At 49.3% G+C, this 22,559-nt stretch overlaps 2 protein-coding genes across 4 annotated transcripts; one reads left to right on the top strand and one right to left on the bottom strand.

The window, feature by feature from the left end:
• The first annotated feature begins 549 nt into the window (after positions 1-549).
• On the top strand, positions 550-5,364 carry faxdc2 (fatty acid hydroxylase domain containing 2). The gene is made up of 9 exons (XM_078107051.1): positions 550-644; positions 1,466-1,497; positions 2,496-2,593; positions 2,734-2,837; positions 2,975-3,096; positions 4,032-4,237; positions 4,521-4,626; positions 4,701-4,867; positions 5,019-5,364. The coding sequence occupies exons 1-9, from the start codon at positions 620-622 to the stop codon at positions 5,179-5,181; spliced, it is 1,023 nt and encodes a 340-aa protein (XP_077963177.1). The 5' UTR covers positions 550-619; the 3' UTR covers positions 5,182-5,364.
• A 237-nt stretch (positions 5,365-5,601) lies between these two features.
• On the bottom strand, positions 5,602-21,742 carry larp1 (La ribonucleoprotein 1, translational regulator). Of its 3 annotated transcripts, none has more exons than XM_078107040.1 (21): positions 20,674-21,742; positions 15,977-16,041; positions 15,399-15,464; positions 14,112-14,183; positions 13,384-13,549; positions 12,200-12,334; positions 11,937-12,083; positions 11,694-11,856; positions 11,300-11,444; positions 10,866-11,040; positions 10,608-10,789; positions 10,425-10,511; positions 9,988-10,314; positions 9,244-9,367; positions 8,932-9,137; positions 8,734-8,840; positions 8,485-8,642; positions 8,246-8,390; positions 8,061-8,170; positions 7,845-7,972; positions 5,602-7,727 (listed from the first exon to the last, which is right to left on the bottom strand). In XM_078107040.1, the coding sequence occupies exons 1-21, from the start codon at positions 20,996-20,998 to the stop codon at positions 7,527-7,529; spliced, it is 3,234 nt and encodes a 1,077-aa protein (XP_077963166.1). In that variant the 5' UTR covers positions 20,999-21,742; the 3' UTR covers positions 5,602-7,526. The 3 variants fall into 3 exon arrangements, with proteins under 3 accessions (XP_077963166.1, XP_077963167.1, XP_077963168.1); XM_078107041.1 differs by having other exon boundaries at positions 10,623-10,789; XM_078107042.1 differs by lacking the exon at positions 14,112-14,183.
• Positions 21,743-22,559: the final 817 nt, after the last annotated feature.

Raw genomic sequence — 22,559 nt, 5'->3', positions numbered from 1 at the left:
ATGGTGTTCCTTTATGTTATTTGATTTCGGTGGTTTTATTTCTGTTTATTTGTGTTTGTTCTGAAAATATTAAGTGTGCATTTGCTCAATAAAAAAAAATATTTTATGAATAAATTGTATTTGGATTATTTTGCTGTGACAGAATTCGAGGAAAGGGCGTCTATAATAATGTATTAATTATTTTGGCCAAATTCTATGTTCATAAATGTAGGGTTTGAAGCCAAAGACACATTGTTTTGTGTTGTTTTACATACAAACTCTTCAATGCTGTTGGCAAAAAAGGCCATATATCATACATATATCACAGTTTGATATATATTTTGATATATATATATTGATACATTTTTTTTAATTATTTTATTTCCACCTATATGCTTATAATGTGGCATCTTGGTGTAAATGTCTGCGTTAGCAATGTGGTTACTATATTATACTTAGTATATGTTGTTTTAAGGGTTTAATAAAGCTTTTTTTCAAAGAAGGAAAAAAGATCGCTCTTTCCGCAACTTCCGGGTCCGGCTTGAGTCAGCTGACCACGCGCCGGCCAATCAGGAGCCGTCCGTCGTCGTAAATACACGGCGTGTGTCGGCGGCGGCTCAGAGGCGCAGAGCGACGGATCATGACGCCGGAGAGCAGAACCGGCGGTGAGTCGCTGCTCCGGTACCGGGAACCCGGCGCCGGGGGTCGGGTTAGTGTCGGTGCTTCCGCCCGGAGCATTTATTGTTGTTGTTATTATTACTGAACACTTTACATCGAACGTCCTCACGTGTCTGGATGCTTCTAGTTCTTATTTCTTCTTTAGTCAACTTGAAGTTATCAAAGTAAAACTCGTAATGTTCTTTATTCAGAAACCGGTGATGATCACATTAAAACCATTGTTCTTAGTATTTGTTGAAAACAGAAGATGATGTTTTGTCAATTTACTAATCAACCAGAATGTAAAATGACGTTTAAGTAGCAACTTGTAACTATTTGTTCAACATCTAGTTTTTTTGTTGGATTGCTTTTGAATGATTTGTGTCTGTTGTTTTTCCATCATTGAATTATAGAAAACATTTAAATCTATAAAAATACTGAACTGAAAGTGATTCATTCTCATCTTAGTTTCCACGTTATTAATTAGATCAAACACGTCCACAAACAATGCACAAACATCCAATTATTTTCTTTAAATCTCTTCATGATTTTGGTTCTTTTGTTCCTCTTTTGTAGAAGTTTTATATTCTTTTGCAGTGTGGAAAGTGGAAAAGTTCTTATCCCCAAGAATTTGACTGGGGGGAATTATAACAGGATTATTTATAATCCTCCATCTGAACATCTTGCACTCTGATGGAAAGATGAAGAGTTCAAAACTCTTCATCTTTCCATCTTACCTTCTCTATTAAATAACATAAATGAAAATGAACTCCTCCCCACATGCACAGCGCTCCAACGTCCTCGTGACTTCTTGTTGTTGTGCCTGCAGACACGAGGGGCGTGGCCTCAGCTAGCAGACAGGTAAGAACCACAGCTCACCAGGGGTCAAAGGTCAGCGCATAGAGGGCCGCTTACTTATTATTATTATTATTATTATTATTATGATGTTTTGGAGCTGCTGTTGATTGAAGGTCATGCGAGGTCAGGTGAGGTCATGTGAGGTCAGGTGATCTCTCGTCTTTTACCTGAATAGTTTTCACCTGCCTGTTGTTTTTAATACCTCCGTCTTTTCTTCTCCTCTGAAGCTCTTCTTCCTTCTCTTTGTCCCGTTTGCTTCGGCGCTCCTCGGTTCAGGCTCGACCTGTTCCTGCCCCCCCTCCCTTATGAGGCGGAGAGGAGGACCGATAATGGATCCTGACGGGGGAAAATGTAGGGACTGTTAGGAGGAGAGACTGCTGCATGTTGGGACACGAGTTGCAGTTAGGCCCTGGGGGGCCGGGCGTGGGGGAGGGGGGCGGCTTTAGAATGTGACCGTAACCCCAGATTATTCGCCCCCTTTTCTTACATCAACATTCCACACACGGATCGCTGTGATCATGTGACCAGGTCATGTGATCACCAGCTTTGCTCCCACGCTCATTTTAAAATTACTTCATCATCACTGAACTAAAGGGCGTCGGCTTAAAGGCCGAACTTCAAATCAACATTCCACAAGCCAAGAGGAGGCGCATCCACTGGAGCTGTGCTCCTCCTTTAATCGATGCTCCTCCTTTAAGCATTATTCCTTTAATCGATGCTCCTCCTTTAAGCATTATTCCTTTAATCGATGCTCCTCCTTTAAGCATTATTCCTTTAATCGATGCTCCTCCTTTAATCGATGCTCCTCCTTTAAGCATTATTCCTTTAATCGATGCTCCTCCTTTAAGCATAACTCCTCTTCTTGTGGCCTTCGTGAGGTTTCTCCTCTCTTCTCCTCAGCGGGTTCTCTCTCCACGGTGCCGATATGGAAACTTGAGTAGTCGGGTTAGATGTTTGTGTGAGGAGGTTCTCAGGGTAACTGATATGTCCCCCCCCGGCAGGAGGCTCCTGGAGGACTCTGGGACTCGGTGAAGAAGGCCGCCGTGGTCATCGGGTCGGGCATCTTGTTCCTGGCGGCGTTCGGTAACTCGCTGACATGGTACGTCAGGAACACCTCAGAACATCAGATTGCAACCTTCTCCTGGAGGACACGTTCGTACTAGAAGATACAGGATCTCTGCTCGGGGGGGTCGGCTAGAACCTTGTTACCTGAATGACACTTTCTGTCACCACCACCAGGCACCTGCAGAGGTTCTGGGGAGCTTCAGGAGACTTCTGGCAGGACTTGTGGACCAAGCTGCATGTGACCTTCGAGGGTCATCACACTGCGTTGTTCTACTTGGGTAAGAAGAAGAAGGGGGAGGGGCTTCTTCAACATCCTCTTCAGGACGTCCATCTTTTTGTAGAGCAGAGACTCGTCGTTTAAAACCAACAAACAAATAAATGGATGTAATGGTTCCCCCCCCCCCCCCCCCCCCAGGGACAATGCTGGTCCCCACTCTGGCCTTCTGGGGGGTCAACGCTCTGCTGCTGCTGGTGGACACCACCGGGAAACCCGCCTTCATCACCCGCTACCGCATCCAGGCGGACAAGAACAACCCGGTAGGTCCGGTCTCCATCCATCGATCCATCAATCCATCCATCAATCCATCCAATTAAATCAATCCATCCATCCATCCATCAATCCATCCAATTCAATCCATCCAATTAAATCCATCCATCCAATTAAATCAATCCATCCATCCATCCATCAATCCATCCAATTAAATCAATCCATCCAATTAAATCCATCCATCCATCCATCAATCCATCCAATTAAATCAATCTATCAATCCATCCAACTTGATTCTCTGACAGAAAAGACGTTGAGCGTCACATTTGTCAGTTTATTAAACAATAAGTTGATTAAAATGATTTATAAATCTACATTTTTAAGCAATAAATATTCGTACGTATTTCTCAACATCTTTGATTTAATTCCCTTGTGGATTCATTCATTCATTCATCTGTCCCAGTGAAAGACGACTCGTCCTCAGTTGGTGATATTAAATAAACGTAGATTTTGTCCCTGAATGAGGCGACGTGTCCTCACAAAGTCCTCCTGCTGATTACTCATTGATCACTTTATTGATTGATAACCTCACGCACTACGTTCAGACTGTAAATATCTGCCGAGTCATCGTTTGTGACGACACTTTGAACTTGAGTCAGAAACACAGAATGAAGCAACTCTTATCAATCAGGGGGTCCGAAGGTCCTTTGTGCTTCCACAGGAGACTTTATTCATCTGATAACAGACCGAAGCCCAGAAAACCCGTTTGTTTCATAACGACGATTTCATGAACATGAAAAGAACTACGAACCGAAATGAGATCATCTGATAAACGATGATAAAAAATATTCATTCTTTTCCTTCTATGATTTCACTTGTAAGAGTTCATTTCTTCATTAACTGAGGAAACAACACGAGGAATAAAAACATTTAAATATCCTCATGTATCAGAGTAATAGGTGCTAATGAATTATTACCTGTGCAGGTGGATAAACAGAAGCTCGTCCACGCCTTGAAGACCGTCCTCTTCAACCACCTGTGCATCTCGGGGCCCATGGTGGTGGGGGCCTACCAGCTGATGACCTTGAGGGGCGACCCCTGTGGCCCCCAGCTGCCCACCTTCCACCGGGCCCTGATGGAGCTGGCCTTCTTCTCCGTCCTGGAGGAGCTCATCTTCTACTACTCCCACAGGTGGATGCGCGGTTCCTCCTTCTCCTCGAAGCAGCGTCGCCCCCCGGTGGCGAGGCAGAAGAATGCAAACGCATTCAGCTCTTCACTGCTAGAACCTTTATTAGTATTGAATGAGGGCGTAAACGATTCCCCGTCGTAGCATCAGGAGCTCAAACCATGTGGATGTAATGTTTGGAATATTTGCTTTTAATTCCACCTCATTTGAAACCATTATTAAATCAAAACATGAATACCGTATAATGTGAAATGAGAGGGGGGGGGCTCATCTTCTCTCCCTCTGCAGGCTGTTCCATCAGCCCAGCCTCTACAAGCGCTTCCACAAGCAGCACCACGAGTGGACGGCCCCCATCGGCATCGTGTGCATCTACGCTCACCCCCTGGAGCACATGGTGAGTGCCCCCCCCCTCCTCCCTGCTGCCCCCCCCCTCTGTCCAGCCCAGAGTCAAACAGCCTCTTCCCTCAGATCTCCAACATGCTGCCGGTGGCCCTGGGCCCGGTGGTCCTGGCCTCCCACCTGACCACCACCTCCCTGTGGCTGTGCATGGCCCTCATCAGCACCACCATCTCCCACTGCGGGTACCACCTCCCCTTCCTGCCCTCCCCCGAGTTCCACGACTTCCACCACCTGCGGTGAGTCCGCCTCAGAAAGGGGTTTAGGCCCAATGAGCAGATCAAGGTCAAAGGTCAAGATAACCGACTTGACATTCTTTTCAGGATTTCATTGTGATAATGAAGTCTGAAGTCCTTTTTAGAACATTAATCACCAAGTGACCCCCCACAGGTTCAACCAGTGCTTCGGGGTCTTCGGGGTCCTGGACCGGCTCCACGGCACCGACGCCAAGTTCCGTCTGACGAAGCAGTACGAGCGCCACGCGCTGCTCACGGGCTTCACGCCGCTGAACGAGAGCATCCCCGACGCGCCCACCAAGGGCCGCGACCTTTGACCTCACCTGGTCTGATTCTGGAACCGACAGCTGATCGTATCCACTGTGAAAGACGCGTTGCTCTATTTCAGCTTTTAATTCTTACCTGATTGTGTTTTAGCGTTTAGCTCCAGAGAAGCTGCACTTTCCCTCAGTAGTGTAATAAACTATTAACTGTTGATATTAAAAGATTAAGCACTTTGATTTGTCTTGTCGTCCACATTAATTATTCCGCATGTGGAAGAGTCAGAACAAAGTGAAGTGAAACAAACGTCTTTAAATGTTCTGAAAGTTGCTGATGGAAAAATGAGCCGAGATCTTAATAGATTCTGGTTCATCGCACGTCTTCCCCAGATGACCTTTGACCTCAATCATCTTCTACTACGAGGCATCTAAATAAAAGCTGTTTAACTTTGAGGAATAATCACCCGGAAGACAGAATGAGTTTTTTTTTTTCTTTATTAAAAGGAAAAGCATAATTACTACAAATTACAAATAACACTAATAGCGAATCACATCAGCCTACAAAGCAGATATTATGAATATTAAATGTTATACAAGATCTTATTCAAGTATTTTACATTTTATATATTTTTTTTGTTCCTTTTTTGCACGTTTGTCTTTTTTTTTACTCCTGACCAGCCAAAGATCTCGTGATGAACCATTTTCACTCTTATGGCTTTATGCAATTGTCCTTGACAGCCAGGTTCCTCCTTCACCTGGACCACTAGCAGCAGGTCCGTGGTGCCCCCCCCCCCATTTGTCTGGTGATTGATGACCTCACTACAGCAAAGAGCCCCCCCCCCCCACCCGAGCTACGCTTTTTTTTTTAGGTTTCTTTTCTAAAAATTGCGCTCTTTTACATTTAAACCCTTTGAACGTGAGGCGGAGACGACGACACTAAACAGCTTTGCAGCGCAGGACGAATTAGTCATTACGGTAAAGTCGGATTCAGCTCCTCGATAAGCTGAATGTTTTTGACTGAGTCCTTTAAAGAGGAACCGTGGAATCCATGTGTTTATGCGTCAAGAATAAAGTCCTTTAGACATTTTAATCTGAGGACTAAGATTAATTTAATTTTCACTGAAAACCCTTAAAACTAAAAGGAAACTAGTTGTCTCGTGTCAGTTTCCCCTTTTGTCTTTCGCTGTGACTGATCCAGATGTTTGTTTATCTAAAAACTGTCACCACGACGACACACCTCCATCACCACGACGACACCAGCGCAGGAAAACACTGCAAATTAAAAAGCATTAAAAAGATAAACCATGAGACGTTAAAGCGTACGTTGACGTGTAAGGCAAATATAGAATCTGTCCTATAAACAATGAAACACCTTTTTGTGGAGGGGGGGGGGGGGGGCGCGGGGGCTCAGATACAGATTCTTAACCGGAGTCCAGTTCTCAGAAAAAAAGATTCACGGCGAGGCATCGGGGGCGTGTCCTTGTGTGTGTAATTCTACATTGCTACATCTGTACCTGCGTGCGACCACACCTGCAAAGAGTCCGTGCCAGATGTGTGACCAAGAGGTGAGCTTCAGTGTCCACACCACCTACCCCATAACCCCCCCCAGCCAGCACATCTCCACCCAAAGCTCCACCTGAGACGGAGCTCAGTCACTCGTCAGCATCGCTTCAAGTAATCCAGAGGGGTGATTCCAGGATGGATGGATGCAAAGGCTCGTCCGAGGGGGCAGATGTGGGGGGATGGGGGGGGGAGGACTTGTAACAGACTGAATGACGCTTGGAAGACAGTTTAGAGAAAGTGTGTGTGTGTGTGTGTGTGTGTGTGGGGGGGGGGGGGACTTTCAGATGTATGATTCAATGCTGTACAATAAGGTGGAGGGCTGAAAACGCAGTAAAACCATTAAAATAAGGCATGGTGTCACAATGAGGAAGTCTCCTCTTTATCATTTGGTTCTGTTTATAACCCCCCCCCCAATGCTCAGCCGAAAAGCAAATCAAATGGGTTCAAACGGCTTTGGTCCAGTCGGCGCCGTCCAAGAATCCTGAAGTGAGACTTCTGGAGGAGGAGTGAAACGGGGGGTGTTTCCAAATAAAAATAATTTCCAAGGGCAGTAAGTCACCACTGGACCGTCCGACCGGCAATTATTTAGATACAAAAATAAAATAAAAACCCTCCTGGTTTCTTTTGCCTCATCAAGACAAAAAAATGATCAACGTCTCTGACAAACCGTCGCCGCATTAATTAAGTTCCTCGTTTCTCATTCAAACGTGTTTGTAGGGTGTTAAAAAAAAAAAAAAAGGCGGTTCTCGAGCTTGAGTGGAGAACCCCCCCCCCCCCCTCTCATGGCGCAGAGAGAACAGTCGACCTGCAGGCGCGGTCGAGTCAATTCGTTGAGCCCGTTACTTCAGTGTCTTGGCATCCGGCGCGGGGGGGGCTTTCTGTCCGACAGGTTTGGCGTTGTCCTTGGCCGGGGCGGGGGGGCCCTGGGCGCCGGGGGGGGCCGGGCTCGGGCCGCCCCGGCCGGTGGGCTGGGAGGGGTGCCGGCGACGAGCTTCCCCGCTGGACGAGTGTCGCCTGCGGCCTCCTTCCTCCATGGGGGGCTGGAGGGGGAGGGACAAGCACACCAGACTCAGCACACCGATTGGACGTCTCCCCACGTGCATTACTGTGCAGTTTTCAGGCTGATGAACACATGAATAACAGCTGGTGCCACTCACGTCGATCCTGAAGTCCTCCAGGCGCTTGAACTTGCTCAGGCACTCCTGCAGCCTGGGCTCGATCTCCATGGTCTTGGCCTTGGCGTACTTGAGGAAGGCCCAGAACTTCTCCAGCCCATAAAGCTGGCCTGAGGATGCAGAAGAGCCTTTACCGTAAACTCTTGACGTGAATAATTTAAAAAACGTGCCACCCGACGGCCTCGCGTGGACCCTCACCGGCCTCGTAGTCCTTCATCGTCTCCTCCTGGAAGTCCTTGAAGATGTCCGGCCTGAACTTCCTCTCCAGGCCGTAGCTGTAGTACCTGAAGAGGCACTCCAATCCGTACCTGCAACACCAGCTGTCAGACCTCGTCACCTGATGGACCCCCCCCCCCCCCCCCCCCCCCAGGAGGCTCTCCTACCTGTATCCCTCCTTCCCGTCCTCCACCACCAGCTGCCTGAACTCCTCGTACATCTTCCTGTTGAAGTGATCCCGCAGGAAGAAGGACCAGAAACGGAACAGCGTGTTCATCTCCTGCGATTGGCCAATTCCCAGCCTCTTCCGCTCTGTGATTGGTAGAGAGAGAGATTACCTTCACAACACCGCGGCACGGACACTGCAGGTGTGTGTGCGTGTGTGTGTGTGTGTGTGTGTGTGTACCGTTTAGGCAGCGCCGGCGGTACTTGTGGTAAACGTGTTGCGTGAAGCCGTTCTCCTTGAGCAGCTCGTGTGACGGGTGCTGGAACTTGGGGAGGGACTGAGGGGTGCAGCCCACGTTACCCAGGACAGGGGTTCCCTCCGAGGGGCTGGCGGTGGAGCTGGCGAGGGAGAAAAGATGGAGACTCAAATGAGAAGAAGCCCAATATCCCGATGTGGCCGTTGCCGCGTCTCCGTGTAGCGAGGTCCCACCTGACGGAGGCGGTGCGGGACCGGTGCTCTCTGGAGTCCATCACCCAGCCCACGTGGCACTCCATGGGGGGGTTGGAGCTGTGTCGGGTCTTCCTCTTCCTCGGCGTCTGAGAGGAAGCAGAGAGACGCGTCTCACGTAAAACAAAAGGGTCCCCCCCCCTTCATGAAACGGGAGGCCCACGCCGGCGGCCACCTTACCTTGGCGTCCACGGGCCGGCCCTCCTTCACCACGGGGTAGAAGCGCGGCGTCATGGTCTGGTCCTTCCGGTGGGGCGTTCGAGGCGTGCGGGGCGTCCGAGCGCCGCGGTAGTTGGGCGAGTCGGGCACGGTGGTGGGCAGCGAGCGAGCCATGGAGGAGGGCTCAGGGGCGCCAAACAGCTTGATCGCCAACGCGTCTGTGGGGACTGAAGACGCGGGGGGGTATTTATGTCGCTTTACAAAGTTCACGAGGATAGAAACACTATCCAGGTGCACACCAGAAAAGGAATGAAAGATTTAGACGCCTCTTACTCTGCTGCGGCTTGGGGGGGCCCGGAGGCACTTCCTGGTTGGGGTCGATCGGGGGTTCAGGGGTCAGGCAGTCGAACTGCTCGCGGCTGATCAGGTGGACCTTCTTGAAGTTCTCCACCTCTTGCTGTAAAATAAATGTCAGACTAAGAACATTCACAAGAGTTTGGTTTTCCCCGGGAAGAAAGTGAGCGAAGGACATTAAAACACAAAGAAGGTTCTCACACACACACACACACACACCAGCAGAACATGGCCACCAGAAACACCCCCCCCCCCCCCCTCCCTTCAGTAAAGACAAAAGCCCCCGACCCTCCTCAGAGACCTCGTACAGGTCGAGGGTCCGTGTGGCAGCGCCGGGCCTTCGATGGCTCTCACTCACACTCTGGTTCCACCGGGTGTCCTCACGTCTCTGAGCGTCCATCTCGCCCCCCCCCACTGTGGGCCAGTCGGCTCGATCCTGTCGGCCGAGGCCTAGTGGGTGGGGTTTATTTATAAACACCCCCCCCACTTCAAACCTGCTGTTCCACACACCGCTGGATGAGTGGCGCCACAAAGAGCAGGACAATGCCACAGGGACAGACAAAGACGCCCCCCCCCCCTCCCAGAATCTGTTCCACGTACGCTCGCCATCTGGTTTTAGGCAGAAACGTCCAAAAAGGGACAAAAGACACAGCGTGGAAGCTGTCAGAAGACTTCTGTCCCCCACCAGAAGCGTCCTCCGTGTCCCGCTGGCTCGCCGCTCACCTTGATGGTGGCGTACTCGGGCTCGTAGGTGTCGTCCCACAGGTCCTGCTCGTAGTAGAAGAGCCCGTCGTTGATGACCTTCACCAGCTCGGTGGACAGCTTGGAGCGGGAGGTGTGGTGTCCCGTGCGGTCCCCCCCCGGGTGCTTCCTCAGGTAGGGCGGCGTCTGCGTCACGATGAGGATCTTGTTGACATCGTGGTCGTCGATCTCGCCGTCCGTCTCCTCGTCCGACCAATCCGTGAAGGTGTTGCGGCGCCCGTCGATCTGCTCCATCTCCTCGTCGAACATGAAGTCGAGCTCCTCGGGCTCGTCTGGCTCCGCCCCCTCCTGGGGAGGCCAAGCGAAGGTCACGTCCAACATTCAGGGTCAGCGGCTGGAGACGCTTTTACTCACCAACGCATCACAAAAGAACATTTAATGCCTAATAAGAAAAATACCTTATTCCCCGTGGTGGCGGGGGGGGGCGAGGAGCCGGGCTGAGGCGTTGAGGCGTCGTCTTTTTCCTTCTGCTGCAACGACGGGGCCTTCGTCGGGGAGGGAGGGGGGGTCCATAATATTAATATATATAATATACAATATATACGTTGCCATCGTGTGTTGTGGGGGGGGGGGGGGGTTACCTTCTCTGCGCTGACCTTGGGTCTGGCCGGTGAGGGGCGGGGCCTCTTCTTCACCTCGATCCAGCACTCCGAGTCGAGGTCGGGCAGGGAGGCCGAGAGGCCCTTTGGCATCGTCTTCAGGTTGGAGGCGTCAGGCTCCGCCTTGCCGCGCTGCCGCGCCGGCGTGGACGACCTGGGGGAGCCTGGGGGGGAGGGGACATGGGGGTTAATAGGATACAAAAGGCAGAGGGCTTCGATGTGTGTGGGGGGGGGGGTCACCTTGGGGCTCCTCGGCCGGCTGCCGGGGGACAAACTCGGGGCAGTTGATGAGCTGGGAGAAGTCGGTGTGCGGCTGGTCCAGCATGGCGAGGCCCGGCAGGGGCCACTTCTCCGGGTCCACCTTCCGACGGATCTTCATGTCGATCACTTCCACCTCCTTGCTGTCCTTCAAAGACTGAGGGGGGGGGGAACAGACCCGTTAGTCTGTGCTAGAAGGAGCTGGCTGACAGGAAGTGTTCGTCGGTTGACGCAAACTTGTCTGAATCAATATTCTGTGTAAGCACATGTTAATTTCACGAAAAATATATTTGTCAAATCTCAAATTAAGTGAGAAAATGAAATCGTCGTGTGACCTTAATCACATTAAAGGTGGATTCATCTGCCACAACGTTTGAAGCCCCTTTGGGCAGAATGTCCCGTCTGGCGGCGCTCACCTCCATGATGACGTGGACGTCGGTGGTGAGGGCCTGCACCCGGTGGAAGCTGGCCACCAGTCCGATGGGCAGGAAGCCCTCCTGGTCCATCTTCCTCCGCAGGAAGAAGTCTCGCTCCAGGTTGTCCAGGCTGAAGTAGTACTCGCTGACGGGACAAAGACAGGTTTCCATAGTTACACGTCGCCTTCAATACAGCATGATGTCCATTTAGAGTGAAACACGCCATAAAGTAGGGGATGCTTTAGGGGCGGGGCTACGGGCTGATTGACAGGTCTCCTCCATGCTGAGATCAGAGTTGTGAAAGTTTCTCTTCATTGATGTTTAGTCAGAGAAGAGACATGAAGATCTCATCATCTCTCCAGCGCGTTCCCTCGCCCCCCCCAGATGAACTCACATCTGCCTCTTGATGTAGTCCTTCAGCATGTCCTGGTCGGCGGAGTAAAGGTCGCTGCTGCTCATGTTGTCGTAGTAGTAGGTCACCGCGGTGCCGAACTTCTGGGCCGAGGGCCCGTCCTTGCCGTCGTAGGACTTGTAGCTGTAGTGGTAGTCATAGTGGCCTTGGGGAGGGGGGGGGGGGGGGGGGTTACTTCAAGTTCTACTTTCACTTCTGTTACCTTAATATTCATATTTCTCGTACCTCTTCCTCCTCTCCCCCCTCTTCCTCGTCCTCGTCCTCTGCCGCGGCCGCGACCCCTGAAGCCTCCGCGGAAGGGCGCCCCCTCGCTCTTCACGCTGGACACCTCGTCGTGGTCGTCACGCCACTCATACTTCTGACTGTGCCAGTCTGTGGGGGGGGGACACACAATAATACTTGTAACTTCCTCAGTAAAGCAGAAGTTTTCTTATCCCACAACTTCCTGTTGCCGAGTCACGGCCCGAGGGGGGGGGGCGGGGCCTGACCTCTGAGGTCGTTCCTGGCGTTGGGGGGCAGGCGGGGGGGTTCGTTCTGGCGGCTGTTGTTCCTGGAGGCCGAACGCTCCCTGGGCCCCTCGGACTTCACCTCGATCATCAGCGGGACCCACTTGTGCTTGTTTCCTGTTGGAAGAGACGAGGCGTCAGAAAACGTCTCAGCGTTTATCGAAGCTTCCCGAGTTCAATCGTCTTTGATACAACGCTACAACTGTTTGGTTTTGGGGGGGTAGATTTATTTTTAAGAGGCAACAATAGCTTCATTTCTCAGGCTCGAGGCCCTTCGTGCTGCTCCTCACGTGTATCGTTCCAGTTTTAAACAAGACATTTTCATGAGCAAAAGTTGGAAAACAGAAGTAATTGAATGGTCCTTTTATGACCTTTGAGGACATGGTTTTATAAATGCAGCTCTAAGAAACGATGTAGTGTGAAATATGCAACACTAGAACCACCAGTAACAGTCCTGCTGCAGCACCTCAGCCGGCCTGCAGGGGGCACCAGTGACCTGCTGATCAGAGCTCCATCTGAGACCGACCACCGCACGGGCCTGTTTTTAGGAGACGTGGCTCTGCGTCTGATGACTCAGCGGGTAAAAGGAGGCGGAGCAGAAGCTGCTGATTTGGGGTCTAAAATGAGACTTTTGACGTGAACGTCCGTCTGCTTTCGTGCTGAGATCAGAGTTGTGAAGGTTTTCATCGCTCATTCAGAGAAGAGACATGAAGATCTCATCACCTCTACAGCGCGTCTGCAGCGGCACTCACGTGGATTCAAACAGCTAAAGTGGAATTAAAGTTTATTTCAGCTGAAGTCTGTTACATTAAAACAACACCAGGAGAGAAGAAAAGGTTCCTTCAGTCGGTTTGTGTCCGGAGGTGGAGACCAAGCGGAGGTTCCTTCAGCGCGCTCACTAAAGACTAAAGAGTCACAGCATTCAATGGATACTTCGTTGTATGGAAGGGGAGACGCGCAGGACGATCAGCTATGTTTGAGCTGGACTTTGTGTCAACAGCTGGCAGACAATACAAACAACAACGTCCTCAGAGGCAACGTGGACTTTAATTCATCACGCGATGAGGATCCCCAGGATGAATCCTATGACGAGCCGGGTGTATGAACGGTAATTTAAGGATGCTAACGTTAGCATGTGCTACCACTAATCATCCGTGGGGGGTCACCTTTTTTCTTGGGTCCGTTCTTCTGGGAGTCGTCCTCTCCGTTTTTTTCCTCTCCGGAGTCGTCCGACTTCGCCTTCAGGTTCTCCTTGCTCTCCTCGTTGCTCTCCCTCTTCTCCTTCGCCTCCTTCTTCACAGTCGACGATGTCGCCGTAGTCTTCTTCGGAGCCTGATGACAGAGGAGAAAAATCAGTTTAGAAGACCTACTCCTCAAAAGGCAACCGAAGAACCGTCAAACAAAGACGTCCCTTCTTGTTTCAGCAAAGGGGATCTGAAAACATCGAGTGGGTTAAAACGTACAATATTATATGTATATTATATATGAAAGGTGTTTGCATTGGGTCAGATGTTTTATTCTCATAAAGTCCGACGGACGCGGGGTCACCACGGAAACCATCGCCTCATCTTCTTCCCACAGAGACGACAGCCAAACGGCTCCGCTTGAATAAACTCGTGTCCTCGTATGTCCGGCTTACCTTTGTCGGACATACGAGTAACACGCGCGCACACACACACGCACACACAAATGCATTCATGGATTTGATGGCTGTATGATGCACACGGACACCTTTATCACATAAAGGGTCTTTCTCCTGTCCGCGTCACACAAACCTGACGTACAGCAGGGCAGGTTCAGGCTAACTTTAGCACACCGAGCTAACGAGCTCGATGTCCCCTGGCGCTGCGTCTGTGCGCTCTACGTTATTTTAACTCCTTGCAGGTGAACTTACAGTGAATCTCCACGAGTCTCTGACCGGCCTGACAGGCGGCGGGCAGGACTCAGTGCGTGTCACCGCCTCGACCTGAGGAGAGGAGGGAAGAGCAGTTCAGAGACGACAATGAGGTGGAGGGTGATGCGCAGGCGCACACACACACACACACACACACGCGCCTCTCTTTAGGCCTTCTAAAGCACACTTTTCCTGTGAGGAGGTGAAGACAGAACGGAGACGGGACGATTCCATTTTCTAATTGATTGGTTGAACGAGCTCACAAAACATTGTCTGTTCTGCATCTGATGCGTCAGGAGACAGAAGGTCTGTCTGTCATTTAAAATAAATCAAGTGTGAAAAAGAACTCGCTTGACTTTCCCACTTGCAGGAAAAACTAAATTTATCAAAAAGACTGATAATAGAAACTGTAAATATTTGTTTCCTTTAATCAATCATTTTCATATTCATATAATTTTCTCTACTCTTCTCTAAAATGTAAGACAACAGGGTGGAAGGTTTCGTCCTTGATCGTATGTATACAAATGAATAATAGAATAAAAGAGAACTATTGTATTCATTCATTCAAGGATACAGAGTCTGTTTAGTGTGAAATCTCAGGTTGAACTTTAAGAGCCCCCCCCCCCCCCCCCATTTCAGGGCGTGTTAAGAGATCCCTAAAAGGACCTTCCTTCCCAGGCCTCCATCCCATAACTACACCCCCCCACCCAAGTTATTCCTGTCTCTCATGACCCACATTCTACTGCTTGGATCCTTGCAAGCAGCAGATCCCCCCCTAAAATAGGAAGGTTACCACGGCCCCCCCAGTGACACTATCGCTCCATGATCAGGAATAGAAAGCTGCTCGGGGGGGGGGGGGGGGGGTCAACATAAACGCACTAATCTATGAGATTATGTAACTGACTTCCACGGTCAACAAACAAACGTTAAATACGTAAACGTATAGATATATAGTTCTGTCTTCTTCGCTTTCATTTAGTAAATAATGGTCCATTTAGTCAAACAGACCATTAAGAGGGGCTGCTTTAGGGCGGGGCTACACGCTGATTGACAGGTCTCTGCTTTCGGTGACTTATACAGCACCTCTGAGTCAAAGCGTCCGTTACTCCGCCCCCTTTGCTGCTTCCATGCCGAGATCAGAGTTGTGAAAGTTTCTCTCCACTGATGTTTAGTCAGAGAAGAGACATGAAGATCTCATCACCTCTCCAGCACGTCTGCAGCTTCCGCCTGAGCTCCTCAGTTACACTTTGAATCAGTAAACCGATCCGTCCTCCCCCGAACACTCACCTGCAGGTCTTTAGTTGCCATCTCCCCGGGTGTCGGCCAGCTGTTGGCGTCTGCGAAATCTCCGACCTGAAGAAAAGACGTTATAACAAAGGCGGGATTAGCGAGAGTCCAAGACGACGTTTATCCGCGAAGAGGAATCGATCGGCGAGTGAAACAATATCTTTGGAGTCACGTCATGATCTCTACTTGGATCTACTTTCTGTTTCCATCTTTTTAACATTCAGTTTTGTCCGTTTGCATTCCAGGAGGTGTGAAGGCAGGTGCATACGCCGCCCAAGGCATGCTGGGTAAATACCTGAGCTCCCTCTGACTTCACAGCACGAGATGACGTGTATAAATACGTGATGTTATGTCGCTAAAAGCAGCGATTTAATCCTCACATGAAGAACGTTGGAACCAAGCTGCCGCCTTCATGTCGTGAACAAGTCGTCAACATGCAGAGGAAGACGCTCCGACCCGTCAAAGTAAAACTAATAAAAGGTGAATGTGATTTGTTGGCTGAAATAACCACAATTCAAAATAAACAATTCACTAAAATCAATAAAATGTAGAAAAGCCAAAAAGAAGTAGAGCGTTACCTTTCCTCCTCGGCGGGCCTTGGGGGGGTTCCCCGCTCTCACCACCTTGGCCGTCCCGGTGGACTCTGGAGACAGAAAGAAGGTGGACGTTACGAGTCGGCAGACATTTTAGTGTTTGAAACCGGAACCTGCAGAACTATTAAGCATCATGTCACAGCAAAACACAATAACGTGAAGGTATTTTGTGTGTTCATTTGAACTTCTTGTTCAGAAGATGATTCTAACAGCCTGCGTGCAAACGTCGCTATAAATAACGAAGCGTTCGGGTACAGAACCACTTAACGCACATTAGCCGGTTCCAGTTGGACCAGCGGAGGATCCGGCGAAGATAAAAACGATAATTGAGCCGCCGCCGAGCTGCTGGACAATCTCCATAAGAAGCAACACACACACCTACAGAGGAGCACGGTGCAGGACAATATTAAACTAATTAAACTCAAATTGAAAAAATGAAATAATTGTTGTTAAAGAAAAACTACAATATCCTCCGGTTGTTATGGCAATGTTGTAGTTTTGATTTACAACATGCATATTAAATAGATGTATGAATATTTGTGAAGGAGCCTGCAGAACGTGACGATCTACAGAGCAGAATACTGATTATTCACAGACTATATAATTCATCGGATTTATTCTGGCTACAAACAGGCGGACAAACGAAGCGTTTCTTGTGCGCTTATGATACGGCGCCGATCAACTGTCGAGTTCCCTAAAAGCCAAAGACGGGTGTGTGAGTCACGAGGCCAAAGATCACAAAGCATTCACAGAATAATCCTCTTGAGAAGCCTGTTGAAAGGTTAAGATACAGATGATTCACCACAAGTGTTGAACGAGTCAGAACCAAAGGAACACGTCAGGCGACAGGCCGGGCTTCCATTTGTGGATTTGGTGCTGCGCATTTCAACACGATGCACACAATCACTGTTAGAAGGTAGACAAAGTGTAAAAACACACAAGTGATCCCACACGGCGATCTGAGGAGTGAAATCAGTCGGGACGGCGAGGGTCCCGCCTCGCCCACAAAGGGACACGTCTAACGGGACGCGCCTCCAGAGGGACGGCCCAAGCGGACAACACCCCGCAGAGGGGATGAGCCCCTATCAGAGAGTCCAGACGCAACAATCAGGCAGATAAAGCAACTAGAAGGGCCACCCTAGAACTGTGTGTGTGCGCGCATGCCAGTACAACCACATAGCTTAGCATCTTCACGGAGAAGGGAGGGGCTTATCTCCATGGGAACAGTGATCAACTCAGCCATCAACGGAGGAAGAAATACACTTATTACAGCTGTATGAACACAAAATAAAGATTTTGCTGAGGTTTCGATTACAAAAAAAAAAAAAAAACATGACAGACGTGACGCAGGAATAATTGTATAATGATGCAGATTTGTAAAAAGTCTATTGTTATTTTCCCTCACATGACACGATGGAGTAAAAGTCTCAACGCAGATCGCTCTTTAAGCTTTTCATTTGAAAAATGTGCAATTCTACAGTCTCTGTGTGTCAATGAAGGTTTGTGTATTGGGATAAAATGTGTGTTACCACAAACATTTATGCATCAGCCACACCCGTCACACCTCAGGGCGGCCTGCATTCCCCACGACAACAAGCACGTCCAATGAGGCGTTACTCTGCCTGGGGTCCATTTCTGGAAAAATGATAGTGATGCTTTGAAATGACGGCCGAGCAAAAATACTGACTAACACGGCGTACGTCACTATTCAGGACCTTTGACCTCCCAGAGAGCCACAGACATGCACATCTGATGTTCCCGTCTTCTCAACAATGAGGTTTGAATGAAGGTCCGATGGTCACAAAGGAGAAAACCTCACAATTATGATGATGTCACTAAACATCCTCCCTCTCTCGCTGAAGCCTCGCCGCCGTGCGCTAATCAATGAGGCAAAGACAACAGGAAGGTTGCTTTGGGACTTCTAGACAAACGAATAGCAATCAACAAATGAGCTTAAATCAGTGACAAGAGTCCTGCACTTGTGACCCAATAACGTTATGATGATCCATTTATTAGTCTTAAGTGATTAAAACAGGTTTTAGTGAAGATGCATTTTAGTTTTGTAAGATTCTGTAATGAAAATCAGTTAAAATGTAATTTAACTAAAGAAAAAAAATGGTTATAAAACAGTTCATTTTGTGGAAAAAGCGGTAAAAGTCGGTTGGCATTCAACGTCAAAACGTCCGTTAGAATCATCTGAAACCAAAGATTCTTTGGACATACGTTTATGGCCGCTTAGATAAAAACACACACTGGTTCTCTTGTTCTGTGGCGACTGACAGAAACAAGAGCAAAAGCACTGCTAACATTTAGCACTAATTCCCCATTACTCCCCCTGGGGGAGGCGGGGGGGGGGGGGGGGGGGGCACCCACTAGTGACTTTAGTCTGGGACATTAATTGTGGAGCATAAACCTCTAAAGACGGACTTTTCGTTTCACTGAAACCCAAGACATTAAAAAGCAAACAAAACGCGGCGTAGTGTCGAGGACCTTCGGCGCCACAAGCCGGGCAGATGCTGAGATGAAGTCACATGACCTCTGAAGACACAGGAAGTGGATTTAAACGTCAGATTGTGACGTTAAGACACAGATGAGTCTTTACACTGGCACAGTTTACAATATACGTCGCCCTGCTTTAAGTATATTGCATTGGTTTGGTCAACGAGCATTTTACTACACAAGCGAGGCCACTTTTCCAAAGCCAAAACAACATCAGGCTTCGTCACTGTTATCTCAAATTATTCCCCGTGAGATGGAGGGTTCGAGGGTCAAAGGTCAGGGTCACAGAAATGTAACAGCTTTTCATGATATTTCCATCAATCTTGAAAAAGAAAAAAAGGTTAAAGGTCAAACATCCAATAACAAAGTATTAAGTCACGTCTGAAGCCTTTTAAAAAAAGGCATTTTCGCCCAAACACCTTCAGTAAGTGGATGTGAGTCGATCCAGATCCTTTAGGATCCTAAGAACCAGCGGGCGGGACATGGAGACATGGTTGTACCCGTTCAGCGGGCGTTCTTATCCCGGAGGCAGGTCACGGCCTCGCTGAAGGACACAGATTACACAGCACTCAATTGGCTCCGAAGACACCTTTTAAAAGGGGTAAAAAACACACTTTCTGGGACAGTAAAGCTGCCAGGAAACCGTCTGCGGTCTTTATAAAGTAATCTTCGACACAATGGGCTCAGTTTGGTGACAGAGAAACATGTTGTTTTGGCCAGTGACGTTAACAATCGGAGAATGAGCCCAAACAAACCAGAAACACGCTGAATTCTCCAGCAGATGGTTTGGAAGGAAAAAACACATTTAAACCGTTTGGTCTGTGCCGGGGATCACAAAGTCCACCAGTAGCGGGCAAACACGACAATGCAAACCGCTGACAGGCCGTTGTGACCTGACGGTGAAGTGGACACTGTTCTAGAAAACACACACACACGCACACGCGAGACCCCGTGGATTACACCAGACAAAAAACACCTCCACATAATCGATAAAGATATGATCACATGCCTCTCGTGTAACACCCACGTGTATATTTCATAGGAAATCAATCGTTTTCCCGACTAAGCCGTGCAGAAGCCCCGGTGACTGCAGCCTAACTCAGCCCGTTAGCTCTCGTGCTAGCTGCCGCTAGCCGGGCGAACGCGCAGACCGGAGCCCTGACAACAGCCACGCGACCCGACATCCGGGGTCTAAACCCCCGGACGGCCAGAGGGCCTCACGCAACTCCGGGTTGGGCCCTGGATGTAGATCTTAAGTTCGTGTGGATGCTTAGCCAGCCAGCCAGCCAGCTAGCTAGGCTAGTTAACTGTGAGCTAGCTAAGCTAGCAGCGCCCCATGCCTTTCTCTCGGGGAACACGTGGAGTGGACACGTGACGCCCCACAACAAGCCTGCTGCTTCTTAAACAATATATTAAACAGTCCGATGCTTCGTGTTCTTTGTGATCTTTAAAGTCGCTTTTATTTTTTAAGTTGACATTTTCTGCCAAAGCACCGCTAGCAGTAATGTGGCTTAGCTAACGTCTGAGGGAGGGGGGCGGCTCGGCGACGCAGTAGGCCAAAAAAGGGACTCTTCGTGCTATTGTTAGCCGGCTAACACGAGCTAAAGCGAGCGGCAGCTAGCTACCGTATCACAGCCGGGACAAACTCATGGCTCCTTTTACGTTCTTAGAATGGATGACGTGTTGCGAGGAGAAAAGCACGTAAACAGTCGCTTGTCAGGTAGGTAAATGACAGGAACATTGGTGTTTTAAGTTACTGCAGATGACAAGTTTCCTGCATTAAAAGCACATTAAACGCTGATAGTACAGCTGTTAGAACGGTTTATGCCGTTCGGTTATTAAAGTGGCCGTTGAAAGGCGTGTGCAGCCACTGCCCGGGCATGTGACACGTATATTTACATTTCTGGGGTAAATAAGTTGGTGCATTTATCTTATGGGTGTATTCCTAAACGGCTCCTCGACTCCAGGAATAGCCCCACCGGGGGGGGGGGGGGGGGGTCCTTTCACTCCGAACATATACAGCCTGCAGACCGGGCATGTTCATGCACTTTCTTAGTTACAGGTTAAATAAAACGCCATTTGACCCGCTTCGCATTAAACACGTGACAGCTGCTTGGTCGTCTCGTGCGACCACACCTGGCCGGACGGACGGACACGACACAACACTGACAGCCGGTACGCACCGTGGTGTGCTTGCCCGTTGACGCTGACCACGGTGACCGCGTTCATCTTCTTGGTCCACGGGTTCACCTTGGGCGGGGGGGCTTCGGTGAACTCCTTTCGGCTTTTTCCGCCGTTGTCGTCCTCCTCCTCCTCCCCCCGGTTGGAGGTCCGTTCCTCCGGTTCGGGGGTCCCTCCCAGCCCGGGGCTGCCGCCGCCGCCGCTCCCCGGCTCGGCGACACCGGCCGCCCGCCGCTCGGCCCCCCCCTCGTCTTCCTCCTCTTCCTCCTCCTCAGCCTTCTTCGCCAGCGGGTTGCCGGGCAGGAGAGCCTCCACCTGAGTGGCCATTTCCCACCGCCGTCTTTCTTCCCCCTTCAGGATTACCAGTCCTCCACACGCTCACACACAACCCCACCCCCTCCCCCCTTCTCCTCCACCACCACCACCACCTTCCACCGGGCCCGACTTCGCCTTCAATTTCACGGAAACGCGGCGTAGTTTCCGCGGGGGTTCGCCGCCCGGACCGAGAGACCTGCGGCGGGAGACGGCGACGAAGTAAACCGCGTTGGGAAACAAAGAAGAACGCGTCGCGGGGCCTCGCAGGATTACAACGGTATCTCCGCCGCTAGCTGCAATATGGATGATCCCCACCACGCGATGCAGGGGCACGCGCACGTACCGGGAGGGGGAGTAGGCACGTAAAGACGGGAGCGCGCCTCGGGTCGAGATGCCGCGTTCAGGTGCTTGCTCGCCGTCGAGACTTCCGACTAAAAAGTGTGTTTAGCACTAAATGTGTGAGGGATGGAGAGGAGATATTTGTGAGGTTATGGGTTTAGGTTACTTTGACACGAGACATGAAGCCGCCATGGTGTCAAAAGTTACTCATAATGAACCCTATTAAGTATAGCTTATTGTTGTGTGAATAATATAATATGATTAATATCACTAACACGCACCATTTTAAAGCTGAATGTCCTAATATGCAATATATTTAGTACAGCTGTCAAAAAATATGCTCTAAACACCTTTTGGAGTCAAAGTAATTATATGTTTAAGATGCAACGACCAGAAACGAATAAAACAAGTAAACAACAATTTATTCATTCATTCATTTATTTCACCTTTCACCGCATTTTCTTGCTTACTTAGTGTAGTTGTGACGATGAATAAGATGTTTCCGATGGACGTGAACGCAGCACGGAGCCCCCGCGATGACGTAATCTTGCCCTCTGACCGCGTCGTCACTGCGCCGCACTAAAAGCGTCTGTAGTTTCTCTACGAAACGTTGTGCAGGCGACTCAACGCCGCCGCCACCACCGCGTGCGTTTCACGTTAACCACTTTGATCGTAATATATCGATCAAAGTGCTGCAAGAAGCACTGACCCCCCCCAACCGATACACCCCCCCCCTCCCCGGGACCCTCCATGCTACCGTTACACACGTGTAAGCTCACGCTGCTTCACATGTTTCACCACAACACACTTGTGTACGTGTCACACTCTGAGTATCACCGACCGGCAGCGTTGTATTTGTACTCTTCCACGCTGATACAAACTTGCTTGAGCTCCTTTAAAATATATATTTGTAATATATTTTTGAATCAAGCCAGGCAAGTCTTTGTATAAAATACTTATTTTTGTACAAAATAATTGCATTTTTCAAGCAACTTCAGGTAAAATAGACTTAAGAAGTAAAGCAAACTTGATATATCCGAGCAAAGTCAACTTAAATGAACTCAAGTTGGCTTTATAACATAAATTACCAAAGAATTCTTACCAAAGTCCATACAAGTTGTATTAGAATCATGAAAGTGAAAAGTAAACAATTAGACAAATGCATGTGAATTAAACAACGATATGCTCATATGAACTGTAATAAACGATTTGTTACGTCATTTCAAAACTCTTC

The sequence above is a fragment of the Gasterosteus aculeatus genome, chromosome 7, assembly GCF_964276395.1.
Source record: "Gasterosteus aculeatus chromosome 7, fGasAcu3.hap1.1, whole genome shotgun sequence".
NCBI classification, from domain to species: domain Eukaryota; kingdom Metazoa; phylum Chordata; class Actinopteri; order Perciformes; family Gasterosteidae; genus Gasterosteus; species Gasterosteus aculeatus.
The sequence above is the reverse complement of the archived record's forward strand: the minus strand, read 5'-3'. Positions and strand labels throughout refer to the sequence as shown.

Coding starts and splice junctions, on each gene's coding strand:
- faxdc2 (XM_078107051.1), top strand. CDS start 620: ATGACGCCGGAGAGCAGAACCGGCG. Junction 645..1,465: donor GCCGGAGAGCAGAACCGGCG/GTGAGTCGCTGC, acceptor TTGTGCCTGCAG/ACACGAGGGGCGTGGCCTCA. Junction 1,498..2,495: donor TGGCCTCAGCTAGCAGACAG/GTAAGAACCACA, acceptor CCCCCCCGGCAG/GAGGCTCCTGGAGGACTCTG.
- larp1 (XM_078107040.1), bottom strand. CDS start 20,998: ATGGCCACTCAGGTGGAGGCTCTCCTGCCCGGCAACCCGCTGGCGAAG. Junction 10,315..10,424: donor CCGCCACCACGGGGAATAAG/GTATTTTTCTTA, acceptor TGGCCTCCCCAG/GAGGGGGCGGAGCCAGACGA. Junction 8,391..8,484: donor CCGCCGGCGCTGCCTAAACG/GTACACACACAC, acceptor TACCAATCACAG/AGCGGAAGAGGCTGGGAATT.